The sequence below is a fragment of the Psammomys obesus genome, unplaced genomic scaffold (genome assembly GCF_907164565.1).
Source record: "Psammomys obesus unplaced genomic scaffold, mPsaObe1.curated_primary_1811, whole genome shotgun sequence".
In the NCBI taxonomy this organism is placed as follows: Eukaryota; Metazoa; Chordata; class Mammalia; order Rodentia; family Muridae; genus Psammomys; species Psammomys obesus.
The window spans coordinates 2,858,424-2,870,375 of record NW_026588368.1 but is presented as its reverse complement, the minus strand read 5'-3'; the positions used below and the strand labels follow the sequence as shown (position 1 = coordinate 2,870,375).

Below are 11,952 nucleotides of genomic sequence, written 5' to 3'. Positions count from 1 at the left end.
AGTTGTTGTATATTGACCTTGTATCTGGGGACCTTACCATTTATTAGTTCTGATATCTTATGTGCAGATTATCTTAGATTTTTATTTTTTTTAATTTATTTATTTTATGTGTATGAGTGTTTTGCCATTCTTCTGGAACTGGAGTCACCATGTGGGTACTGGGAACGGAATCTGAGTTCTCTGCCAGAACTAGGGTCTTAACTACTAAGCCATTTCACCAGCCCCTAGGTTTTGTTGTTGTTTTTTTTGGTTTTTGTTTTCTGTGTAATAGAGCCTTGGCTGTACTAGCTTTGCTTTGTAGACCAGGCTGGCCTTGAACTCAGAGAGATCTGCCTGCCTCTGCTTCCTGAGTGCTGGAATCAAAGGTGTGTATTTTTTGAGATAGGATGTTGTTATGTAAATTCGAGGAGGTTAAGTAAAGAAACTATCAACATGACCACTCCATTAGGGATAAGGTTTTTATTGTGGGCAAGAGAGAGAAAATATCCAGAGATATCTGGACGTGTGCACAGCTGAGAGAAAGGAGACTGGACATGGCCAGGGCTAGGGAAGCAGGAGAGAACAGTGGAAATAGTAAGAGACACGTTGGGATGGGCAAATTATGTGGATTATGAGGATGACAAATAGTTGGGAGAGGGACTCCTTTTGGGGATTGAAAACCCTTAAGTTCCCTGATGGATTTTGGCTTTTTTGTTCTGTTCGTTTTTCTTTTCCTTTTTGTTTTCGAGACAGGGTTTCTTTGTGTAGCCCTGAACTAAGTGCTGGGATTAAAGGTATGTGCCATCACACCCGGTTCAATTTCTTTTCCTTTTTTTTTTTTTTAAGATTTATTTATTTATTATGTGTGCAGCATTCTTCCTGCATGTATACCTGCATGCCAGAAGAGGGCACCAGATTTCATTATAGATAGTCGTGAGCTACCATGTGGTTGCTGGGAATTGAACTCAGGACCTCTGGACAAGCAGCCAGTGCTCTTAATCTCTGAGCCACCTCTCCAACCACCCCCCTTTGCTCTCTCTCCCTCTCCTCTCACTCTTTCTCTCCCCCCGACCCCGTGTGTGTGTGTGTGTGTGTGTGTGTGTGTGTGTGTGTGTGTATGTGTTCTCAGAGGAAACCTTGTGCCTTGTGGAGAGGGTTCCCTCAGGTTCTGGAGATCAAACTCAGGTCTTCAGGTTTGGTGGCAAGCACCTTTACCTGCTGTGCCATCTCACCACTTATTCCTTAATTTCTTATAAAAAACATACCAGGAAAATTATCTGGGACCCAGATTCCTTTTTTGTGATCTATTACCATCATTTTTGAAACAGTGTCTTCTGTATCCCAGCCTGGCTCTAAGTTTTGGGTATTGCCAAGGATGACTTTGAACTTCTGCCTCTTCCTCCCTGGGTGTAGGAATACAGGCGTGCCTCACAAGTAGTGCTAGGCAAGTACTCCACTGAGCTGCATTCTCAGCCCTCTTTATGTAGAGTTTTTAAAGTTACAGACTTATTTACTCTGTGTTTGAAAAATACAAAACTAGGGCTGGAGATGGCTCAGTGGTTAAGAGCACTGTCTGCTCTTCCAAAGGACCCAGGTTCAATTCCCAGCACCCACATGGCAGCTCACAACTGTCTGTACAGCCAGTTCCAAAGGATTTGATACCTTCTCACTAATGCACATAAAATAAAAATAAAAAAAACCCCAACAACTTAAAACAGCTGGGTGTCCTGGCGCATGCCTGTAATCTCAGCACTGGGAGGCAGAGGCTGGCAGATCTCTGTGAGTTCAGGCCAGCCTGGTCTACAAAGTGAATCCATGACAACCAGGGATACACAAAGAAACAGTTTCTCAGAAAAACAAAACAAAACAACCGAAAAACAAAATTATAAGCTGGTGTGTGTGTGTGTGTGTGTGTGTGTGTGTGTAATCCCAGCACTCAGGGAGCCAGAGGCAGGTGGATCTCTGAGTTCGAGGATAGCCTGGTCTATAAATCGAAAGATAGAAAGCTGTTCCACTGTTGGATTCCCAAAGCCATACTGGAGAGTTGAGCCTCAGAACGTCTCCTGGAGGGTAAGTTCTGGCTGTGTATAGCAGCTGATGAGAATAGTGTGTCTATACGTGGGATGAAGAGAATGTTCCATATATCCTAGGTCATAAGTGTCAAGGCTTTCCATCTTGCTTCATTCTGTCCTTCATTTTATTAAGTACCTTTTGGCCTGAAACCAAAACAGATTTTTTTTTTCCTTATCCCCTTGTATGAATGGCATAAATTATGCCTGCTTCTGTACTGACACAGTGCCCATGCACCCATCTTCCTAGCCTGTATGTTTTTTGCTGAGATCTCATTCACTGATGATCTTCCTCTTATTCTCATTACTGTGGTTTCTTAAATAAACATCTAATGTTTAATACTATCCTGGAAATTAGACCTGTTTAATAAGGCACATTCTTTAGTACTTTCTCCACTAGTCAATTTTAATTTATCAAGTCTCAATGAGGTTTCTGACGCCTCTGATTGGCTGCCACATGCTCCCCATGTACTAGCTTTCTCCAATTCTGCCTCAGATCTGCTGCTGGATCACTTGTTTCAGCAGCCCCCAATCCAGCTTTCCTCTCCCAGCTACTATGGCTATGTTATGTTGCTTTGGGATTTCTCCTGAGATTGCTTTTACTATGGAAGTAGCCCCATCAAACGAACTTCACTCTGTAAAAACTAATTATTTACAGTCCTGAATAGCTGCTTTGGAGGAGGGACTGAGTGAACTTTCCATCACAGTAGTATATGGGAAGCATTTCCTGTAGTGTGACCATAAACTGATGTACATTTTTGTACTAAACACAACAGATCTCCATGCCCATTATACCTTCAGCTCCCCACCCTACCCTCAATGGACACACTGTGATCATAGTTTAAAGAGGGCTATTTGAGACTTAAAAGGAGCATGAAAAATATGGCATATAATTTGAGAGGAAACATGAATTCCAATTTCTCAGAGACTATAAACAAAGAGTAGCATGCTGTGCTTGGAAAAATACAAAGTTCTTGCAGTTAAAACTGTGGAATACACTTCTGTCAACACCAGCAGAATTGCACTGTACACTCTACTCATCTGAGGAGACAGAATAATCCATTCATTGTATAACATAAAATGTGATGGGTACTCAGGTACTTTAAATGAAGGACTGATTTTTGTCTGTGAGGGACTGTATCTGAATAACCCTATTTCTTTCCTTTGAGGAATACAAAGGTAAGGGTTGAAAGTATTAAGCCAGGGCCTGGGGAGACAGTTCAGTCAGTAAAGCTCTTGTCTTGAAAACTTGAGACAGAACCCACATAAAAGTTGAGTGTGATGGCACACACTTGTAATCCTAGCCACGGTGAGCTGGGAAGTGGAGACAGGTAGATCCATGGAACTCTGGCCCAGTTTACTGGGTGACATTCCATACCACGAGTGACAGGGTCCCAGTCTCAAACAAAAAAGTGATAAGCATCTGCACAGGAGAGACCTCTGACCTCCACACACGTGCCCACCTACATGCACACACCCACACAGCACATGCAGCCCTCTGCATGAACACACACACTCCTATAAAAACAAAGCATTAAGCTGCAAACTTAGGGCCTTATACATGCTAGGCAAGCAGTCTACCACTGAGAGCACACTCAGCCACGGAAAACAATGGAAGTTCTGAGCTCCGAGCGGGCTCATACGAATGAAGAGCCCTTTCTGTGGACCCGCTGGTGGATGTGGAGGTTGGAGCTCTGGCTGAAGCCCTTCCCGCACTTGCTGCACTCGTAGGGCTTCTCCCCAGTGTGCACCCTCTGGTGGATGAGGAGCTTGGAGCTCTGGCTGAAGCCCTTCCCGCACTTGCCGCAGTGGTAGGGCTTCTCCCCAGTGTGCACGCGGAGGTGGATGCGGAGGTCCGAGCTCTGGCTGAAGCCCTTCCCGCACTCACAGCACTGGTAGGGCTTCTCCCCCGTGTGGGTGCAGCGGTGGATGTGGAGGTTGGAGCTCTGCCTGAAGCCCTTCCCACAGTCCCCGCATTTGTAGGGCCTCTCCCCCGTGTGCACACGCTGGTGGATGTGCAGGTTCGATCGCTGACTGAAGCTCATGCCACACTCGTCACACTCATAGGGCTTCTCTCCAGTGTGGACCCTCCGGTGGATGTGGAGCTTTGAGCTCTGACTGAAGCCCTTCCCGCACCTGTCACACTTAAACGGCTTCTCACCTGTGTGGACTGCATGATGGACAAGCAGACTTGAGCTCCGGGTGAAGCCTTTCCCACACTTGTCACACTTGTAAGGTTTCTCATCCATGAGGACCGCTTGATGGGTAAACAGACCCGAGCTGCGGTGTGGGGGGGCAGCCCTTTCCACAATGCTCCCGCCCGCAGGCTTCTTTTAGGTGGTCTCGCTGGTGAAGCATCAGTTCTGAGTTCTGGATGAAGGCCTCACCACAGTGACCACACGTGTATGGTTTCTCTGAAGTGGGGGTTTTCTTGACGAGATGACCATGGGGTTGGTGATGGGCATCCCACCGGAGTCGCCACAGTTACAGGAGCCCTCTGTGTGGTCTCTCTGAAGACTGCAAGGGACAAATGGGGACTTCCATCTACAAACGTCTTTACCGGTACAGTAAAAGGGAACTACAAAGTCTTTGAACTGGATATTTTGGCAAGTTGTCTCAGCAGGGAACAATGGAGGAGCCAGTTCTGTTCCATCAAGACTGAGTTTAACTTAAAGATTCTCTGAATACTGGTCTATGGGATGACCGTCCTTTCTTCCTTTTCTCTCAGTTCTTTCTTGAGTTATAAAGAGGCCTTTTCTCCCCCTGAGGCTCCTTATATAACTTCTCAGAGGGATACTGTCTGTCCATTTGGGTTGGGATTTCAAAGAGAAATATTTTTTCACTTTCAATGTTTATGAAATAATAGTAAAGCATCACCACAATTTGTGGTTTTTATAAGTATGGCAAGATGCTTCTCCCCATTTTTTATTTCAACATCTGTGTGCACTTCTTGAAGATTCACAGTATAAACTCAATTTCCAGGTTCTGACTAGCCAGTTCTTCCAAAATTAGGAAGCCCACTGCAGCAAATCCTGAAGTCTTTTCTCTGTTAAAAAATGTTTTTATTTCATGTGCATAAGTGCTTTGCCTGTAAGTATGTCTGTGTACCACATGCCCTCCTGGTACTGATGGAGATAAGAAGAGGCCACTGGATCATTAGAACTGGAGTTATGGATGCTTGTGAGCCACCATGTAGGTGCTGGGAACTGACTTTGCAAGAGCCATGGGTGCTCTTAGCCTGTGACTCATCTCTCCAGACCTTGAGAGACTTTTTCTTGAAGATTCGCCACAGAATTTCTGTTTGACTCTCCTAGAAACAGAATTTAGTGATAAGAACAAAGGATTCCAGAATAAGAGCAACTAAGGCCTGAACACTTGGTAACTCAAAATTTAGCTTTCTTTTTTCTCCCTCTCTTTCTTTTTTTCCTTTTCCTTTCTTTTCTTTTTCTTGTGGTGCTAGGGATTGAACCAATGACCTCAGCATGTTAGTCAAATAGTCTAGCACTCAGACCTTAGTTTGTGCTTATATCTTTCAGGTTACCATCAGTAGAGAGAAATCTGGGTTCAAAAGACAGGCATTTTTTTCTCTGCTTTTAAGCAGAGCTGATAATATATATAATAGTATATAATATATATTTTTTCATTAAAAGATATAATATATAAACATTATAAAGACATACTATTTATATCTTATAGATAATAGGTTACCTAGTGGGCAAACAGCTGGCTGTTTGGAGCTACAGAGAGGTCATCATGTGACCTTCCGCTTCCATTTCAGAGGCTTTCCTACTGTATCTAACAACTTAGGGGTAGGAAACAGTAATTCACAAGCCGAGAATCATGATACCTTACCTGGAGTCATCTAAACATGGCACAGCCTACCATAGTTTTTTCTACATTGCTTCTGCCCATTCATTTATTTCTATCCATCCTAGGACTTCTAGCCTCAGAACAATTCTCCAGTCCCTTTCTGAAGCATTAGGATGCACCAGGCCATCCCCCTTTCTCTGACATACCTTTGTTATGACTGCCTGTACATTCCTAAAGGGCACGGGTCATGCTCATCTGAGTTGTTTTTTTAAAGATTTATTTATTTATTTATTATTTATACAGTGTTCTGCTTACATATGTAAGAAGAAGATACCAGAAGAGGATACCAGATCTCATCATAGATGGTTATGAGCCTCCATGTGGTTGCACTCAGGACCTTTGTGAGAACAGCCAGTGCTTTTAACCTCTGAGCCATCTCTCCAACCCCTCATTGAGTTTTAAATACCCCAGCAACCAGCACACCAACCTGGACTCTAGCTGGCAAATACTCAGTTTAGGTAATAAGAGGATACAACTAAAAGAGAAGGTAAAAAGCATCATAGTTAACGCCTAATTTTACAGATGAGGAAACAGAGGTCCATGATGATGAAATGACTTTCCCACAATCACAGAGGAGTAAGAGGAGGTTAAGTGGGGATGCTAGCCTTTCAGCAGAAACCAAGGACAAACCCTGGTACATAGAAAAGTACTGGCTAAGTACCGTTAAATTAAAAGAAATTTATCGTGTGTGTTGAGCACATGCTTACCACCGTATGTGTGTGTAGGTCAGAGGACAACCTGAGGGGGGGGTGTTAGTCCTTTCTTTCCATTATGTAGGTCCCTGAGATTGAGTGTTGGTCATCAAACTTGGTGACAAGCACCTTTTATCACTGAGCTTTCTTTCAGGCCCCAAGACTCTCAAATTTTACCATATCGGCAATCAATGACTGTATCAGTGATGAATAAATAATCAATATGGAACAGAAGGATGAGAAGGGAGGAAAACACAGTGAACCAGGGCCTTAGAGATATCAATCTTTGTGGAGTCCTCAGTTACTCTCCAATCCTCAGTACCCTGAGTGAGCTCACCATCCTCTATGTAAACAGATTTTCTCTTTCTGTGGGAGGACTGTATTTGCCAAGCAAAAAAATCTGATTTTGTTGCTGCTGTTAAGAACCACCTCCCCCCAACCCTTTACATCCAGCCTGAACCAGGCATGGTGGCATGTGCCTATATTTCCAGCTACCTGGGAAGTGGAGGCAGGAAGTTACTTTAGTCCACAAGTTTGAGGGTAGCCTGAGAAATAAATCAAGACATCATCTCATTAAGAAGGGGGAGGCAGAGGCAGGAGGATCTCTGTGATTTTGAGGCCAGCCTGGTATACAACAAGAGTCAAAGACAGCCAGGGCTACCCAGAGAAACCCTGTCTTGGAAAAGGAGAAGAAATCAAAAAGAGGAGGAGAAATCTAGCTTAAATCTGGAGTAATGATGTCCTTCCCTCTCTTTCAAGACAGGCTCTTATTATATAGCCCAGGATTTCTCTGTGTAGCCCTGGCTGTCCTGGAACTCACTCTGTAGACCAGGCTGGCCTCATACTCAGAGATCCGCTAGCCTCTGCCTCCGAAACACTGGGATTAAGGGTGTGCATCACCACCCCCGGCTTAAAGAAACCTTCTACATGTGGTTGTATAAAAAAATGAAAGGCTGCTTTTTCTGTACACATATGTGAGTGGAGGCTAGAAGTCAGAGGTCGACCACCAGGGTCTTCCTCAGTCAGTGTCTTCTACCTTGGTGACTGATTGAGACAGGGCCTTTCACTGAAATCGGAGCTTGCTGATGGACTGGTTGGCCAGCAATCCGAAGAGAGTCTGCCTGGGCCTCTCCAGCACTAGGACTACTCTGAGGGCTCAAACTTAGATGCTCATATGTACACAGTAAGGGCTTTATCGAAGCGTTTAGCTTTACTAACTGAACCATCTCCCCAGCCCAAGAAAGTAAGGGAAACTCACCACATGATTTTGATGTACCTTTTTAGGCATAACTTTGTGACCATTGAGTTACTGTTTAATTAAATTCCTTATGCTCAGGGATGGAGAGATGGCTCAGTGGTTAAGAGCACCATCTGCTCTCTTCCAAATGGTCCTGAGTTCAATTCCCAGCAACCACTTGGTGGCTTTTAACCATTTTACTGAGCTATGATGCCCTTTTCTGGCATATAGGTGTACATGCAGATAGAGCACTCATATTTAAAATAAATCAACCTTAAAAAAAAAATAAAGTTCCTCACTTTCCCAGTTAACAATGATCACTGTTAACACAAACCTGTCAGTTGCTTTCTTGTAGCTGTAACCAAAATACCCGAACAAACTACTTGAGGAGAAAACATTGATTTTGAGTCCTAGTTGTAGGTTTCACTCCATCATGGTGGGGCATTGTGGGAAGCATGCTGTTTAACTCATGGCAGGCTTAAAGTAGGGCAGAACAGGAAAGAGTCAGGGCCAGATAAGACTGCCAAGGACCAGCTTCAACCCAGTGATCTACTTCCTCTAGCCAGGCTCCGCCTTCCACAGTTCTACCACCTTCCAATAGTCTCAAATTTTAATCCACTAAGGAAACACTCATGAGGCTAGAGCCCTCATGATCTCATCCAACACTCTCTGCAAACATCCTCATAGAGTCAAGAAGTGTCCTTCACTACCTCCTAGGAATCTCTCAATTCAATGATCAGTCAAGGTTAACCCTAAAATGCATATTTGTTTGTATATACTTCATCTGTTCACCAAGAAGATAAATTCTCTGAAGCAAAAGCTTCAGTTTATATTCTTGTTTTCCCACTTAGTATCAGACCGGGCATATAAAAACTTTGAATGATCTACAACAATCTACAGTTTTGATCCTGTACTTGGTTGCCAACTTCTAACACTATTGGGAGGAGGTGAAATCTTTAGGAGGTAGAACCTAGTGGCAAGAATTTAGGTCACTAGTGTTATGCCCTTAAAGATGATATTGGAGTTGGCATGGTGGCACTCCACAGGGCTCCCAGAACTCAGTGAAGCTGAGGCAGGCAGATCTCTGTGAGTTCGAGGCCAGCCTGGTCTACAAAATGAGTCCAGGACAGCCAAGGCTACATAGAGAAACCTGCCTATATTGGAATCCAGCTCTCCTCCCACCCCACACCCTCATGGGGTGAACAAAACTGTTTCATGGGTCCACACCGGGTCAAGCGATGATAGACTGAAACCACTGAACTGGAAGCAGAAATCTTTGCTCCTTCCAAACTCACAACCTTAGGTAGTTTGGTCTTAGCAATGAAGAGGTAACACATGAGTGAAATGTCTGATAGGAGAAAGCTGTCCAGGCAACAGGGCAGAAATGCTCGGTAGAGTCTTCCAGTAGCAGAGCTTGGTTGGATGTTTGAGGAGTGATCCGCATGGTGCCAAGGCAGTGTGGTAAGAACTAATGTGTGACTTCCCACTCAGCAGACACTGATGCTGAACCCGTTTCCTAAACATAGAATATTTTAATGCCCCAATGCGCTTGTTCCCTTTTGTGTAAAATACCCACTCCTGGGCTGGAGAGGTGGCTCAGAGGTTAAGAGCACTGGCTGTTCTTCCAAAGATCCTGAGTTCAATTCCCAGCAAGCACATGGTGGCTCACAACCATCTATGAGATCTGGTGCCGTCTTCTGGCCTGCAGGTATACCTGCAGAACACTGTATACATAATAAATAAATAAATAAATAAATAAATAAATAAATAAATAAATAAATAAATAAATATAAAAATACCCACTCCTACAATGAAGCTTGTCAATAAAGAGAAAAAAAAATACAGGATACATGATCTGACTCTAGGAAGGTACTTAATGCTGTCCTATTTTGTTCTAAGAAAGAAAAGATGTGTCTAGCTCAGAAATGAGGCATTTTTGGTGAAAGAACCTCCACGTCACCTGGACCTTGGTCATAATCTCAGCAGGGGCAGAATCTTCCAAAGATAGTTCTCTAAGACGTGCCCATCTCCTCCGATTTCCCTATTTCTGTTCTGACGTCCTGGAGTAGGCGTTCCCAGGTTCTGCGCATCTTTTCTCTTGCGTGTATTCCAGCTACCTAATATCCTTCGCCTGACCGTATTCTCTGATATCTAAGTGGTTTCTAGGATGCTGGGGGCAGTGCTGCGCAGGGCAAACCTCAGTACCCCTGGGGATCTCTTAGGGGTCTGTCTCAGGAGCCCCGCGGGTCTCCTGATGTCCACCAACACTATCTTTGGAAAAAGGCCAAGTCACTCTAACGGAGCGGAGAAGGCCAACAACTTAGTCCTCGGACCCACCCAGGCCAGAGCTTGGCCGAGCAAGCGGAGGGTGTCTTCAGAGCCGCAGTTTGGTGTGCGGTAGGGGCCTGGCCTTCCTAGGGTGGCCTTGTCCCGGGGCGTGACTTGGGGTAACGCGGCTGCTCGCACGTGGGGCTGCAGCGGGAGGGCGGGTTCCCAGCCTCTGAGCCTGGTTCAGAGTGGCAGCACCCCTCATCTGGACCAGGACACCGCTGCCCGCCCCTGGGGCAGCCCAGCCCTGCTCACCTCTTGCGTAGGTAGGACCCACACCTGGTAACGCAGGACTCCTGGGCTTCATCGAGGACTCGAACTACAAGTCCCAGCAGACCGCGGGCGGTGAAGCGCTACTTCCGAGCCCACTTCCGGCGACGATGGGTCACCAGGACTGTTCTGAGCCCATAGCTTGTGGCTAAGGGTGGTTCGAGTCTTTCTTTATACTGTTCCTTGCAGATATATACGAGTTTCATAATACTCCCCAAGGTATTTTTCACTTGTTAAAATGATGCGGGGAGGGAAATAACCAGTACAATATTGTCTTCAACCTTAAAAAATATTCTGAAACTACTACTCTAAGCGAGAAGTGTGGTGTAATCTCTGCATGTAATCTCATCACTAGAAGATGAGGCTGGAGGACGGTGGGTTCTAGAAGCGCATGTCAAATAAGAAAGAGAGAGGGGAGAGAGACAGAGACAGAGAGCGACAGAGACACAGGAGGGGTTAAGGGTAGGGGAGAAGAGAGGAGAGGGAGGAGAAAGGGAAGAAGTAGGGAGAGGGGGAGAGAGGAAGGGGAGAAAGGAGAGAGGAGAATTGATCGCCGGATATTTCATGTTCTTATCTGTGGAGTATAGTTTCCAGATCTGTACTGTGAAGCTCACAGACGCCTGTAATTCTAACCCCAGGGAACCCAACACCCTCTTCTAGCCTCAGGCACCTGTATTCACGTGCACAAACCTAAACACACATAAACTTAGAATATTTTTAAAAACTAAGAGTAATGTATTTGGATTTAAAGAACTAAAAAAGTGGATCATAAGCCTGGCTTAGTAGATCAATAGACTCCCAAGTTAAATATATATATTGGCTTTTTGAGACCGGGTTTCTCTGTGTAGCCTTGGCTGTCCTGGACTCGCTTTGTAGACCAGGCTGGCCTTGAACTCACAAAGATCCGCCTGCCTCTGCCTCCCTCCCTGGGTGCCAGGATTATAGGCACGTGCCACCATGCCTGGCTTAGAAAATATATTTTAAACAGACACAGGAATTGATGCCATTGAATCTGAAAGAAAAGGTCAACAAAGTTCTAAGGAACTGGCAGTATTATATGTAGTTTTCACTTACCGAAAGGACTTCAGAGTGTTTTCCTAGTGTGTGCAATCGCCTCCCAGAAGGGTCGTTAGGTAAACCTGTGTCATGCATGTCCAACCTGTAGCCCACATGTGCCCCAGGAAAGCTGAGAATTCAGCCTGACACAAAAATCATAAACCTCAAGCTGGGGGTGGTGGCTCATGCTTGTAATCCCAGCACTCAGGGAGGCAGAGGTGGCAGGATCTTTGTGAATTCAGGCCAGCCTGATCCACAAAGTGAGCCCAGGCTACAGCCCAGCCAAGGCTACACAGAGAATCCCTGCCTCGAATAAAGCAAACACAAAAAAATAAAAATATTTTTTGTAATTTCACTTGTGAGTATTGTATTTACATAAATTTCCTTCCCTTCCCTTCCTTCCTCTTCCTTCCTTCCTTCCTTCCTTCCTTCCTTCCTTCCTTCCTTCCTT

The 11,952-nt window shown here is 44.9% G+C and overlaps 1 protein-coding gene across 1 annotated transcript; it reads right to left on the bottom strand.

The window, feature by feature from the left end:
* Positions 1-249: 249 nt before the first annotated feature.
* Znf239 (zinc finger protein 239) lies at positions 250-10,489 on the bottom strand. The gene is made up of 2 exons (XM_055604273.1): positions 10,431-10,489; positions 250-5,358 (listed from the first exon to the last, which is right to left on the bottom strand). Exon 2 carries the CDS (start codon positions 4,295-4,297, stop codon positions 3,686-3,688), a length of 612 nt encoding a protein of 203 aa, XP_055460248.1. The 5' UTR covers positions 4,298-5,358; positions 10,431-10,489; the 3' UTR covers positions 250-3,685.
* Between the last annotated feature and the right edge of the window lie 1,463 nt (positions 10,490-11,952).

Coding starts and splice junctions, on each gene's coding strand:
- Znf239 (XM_055604273.1), bottom strand. CDS start 4,297: ATGGATGAGAAACCTTACAAGTGTGACAAGTGTGGGAAAGGCTTCACC.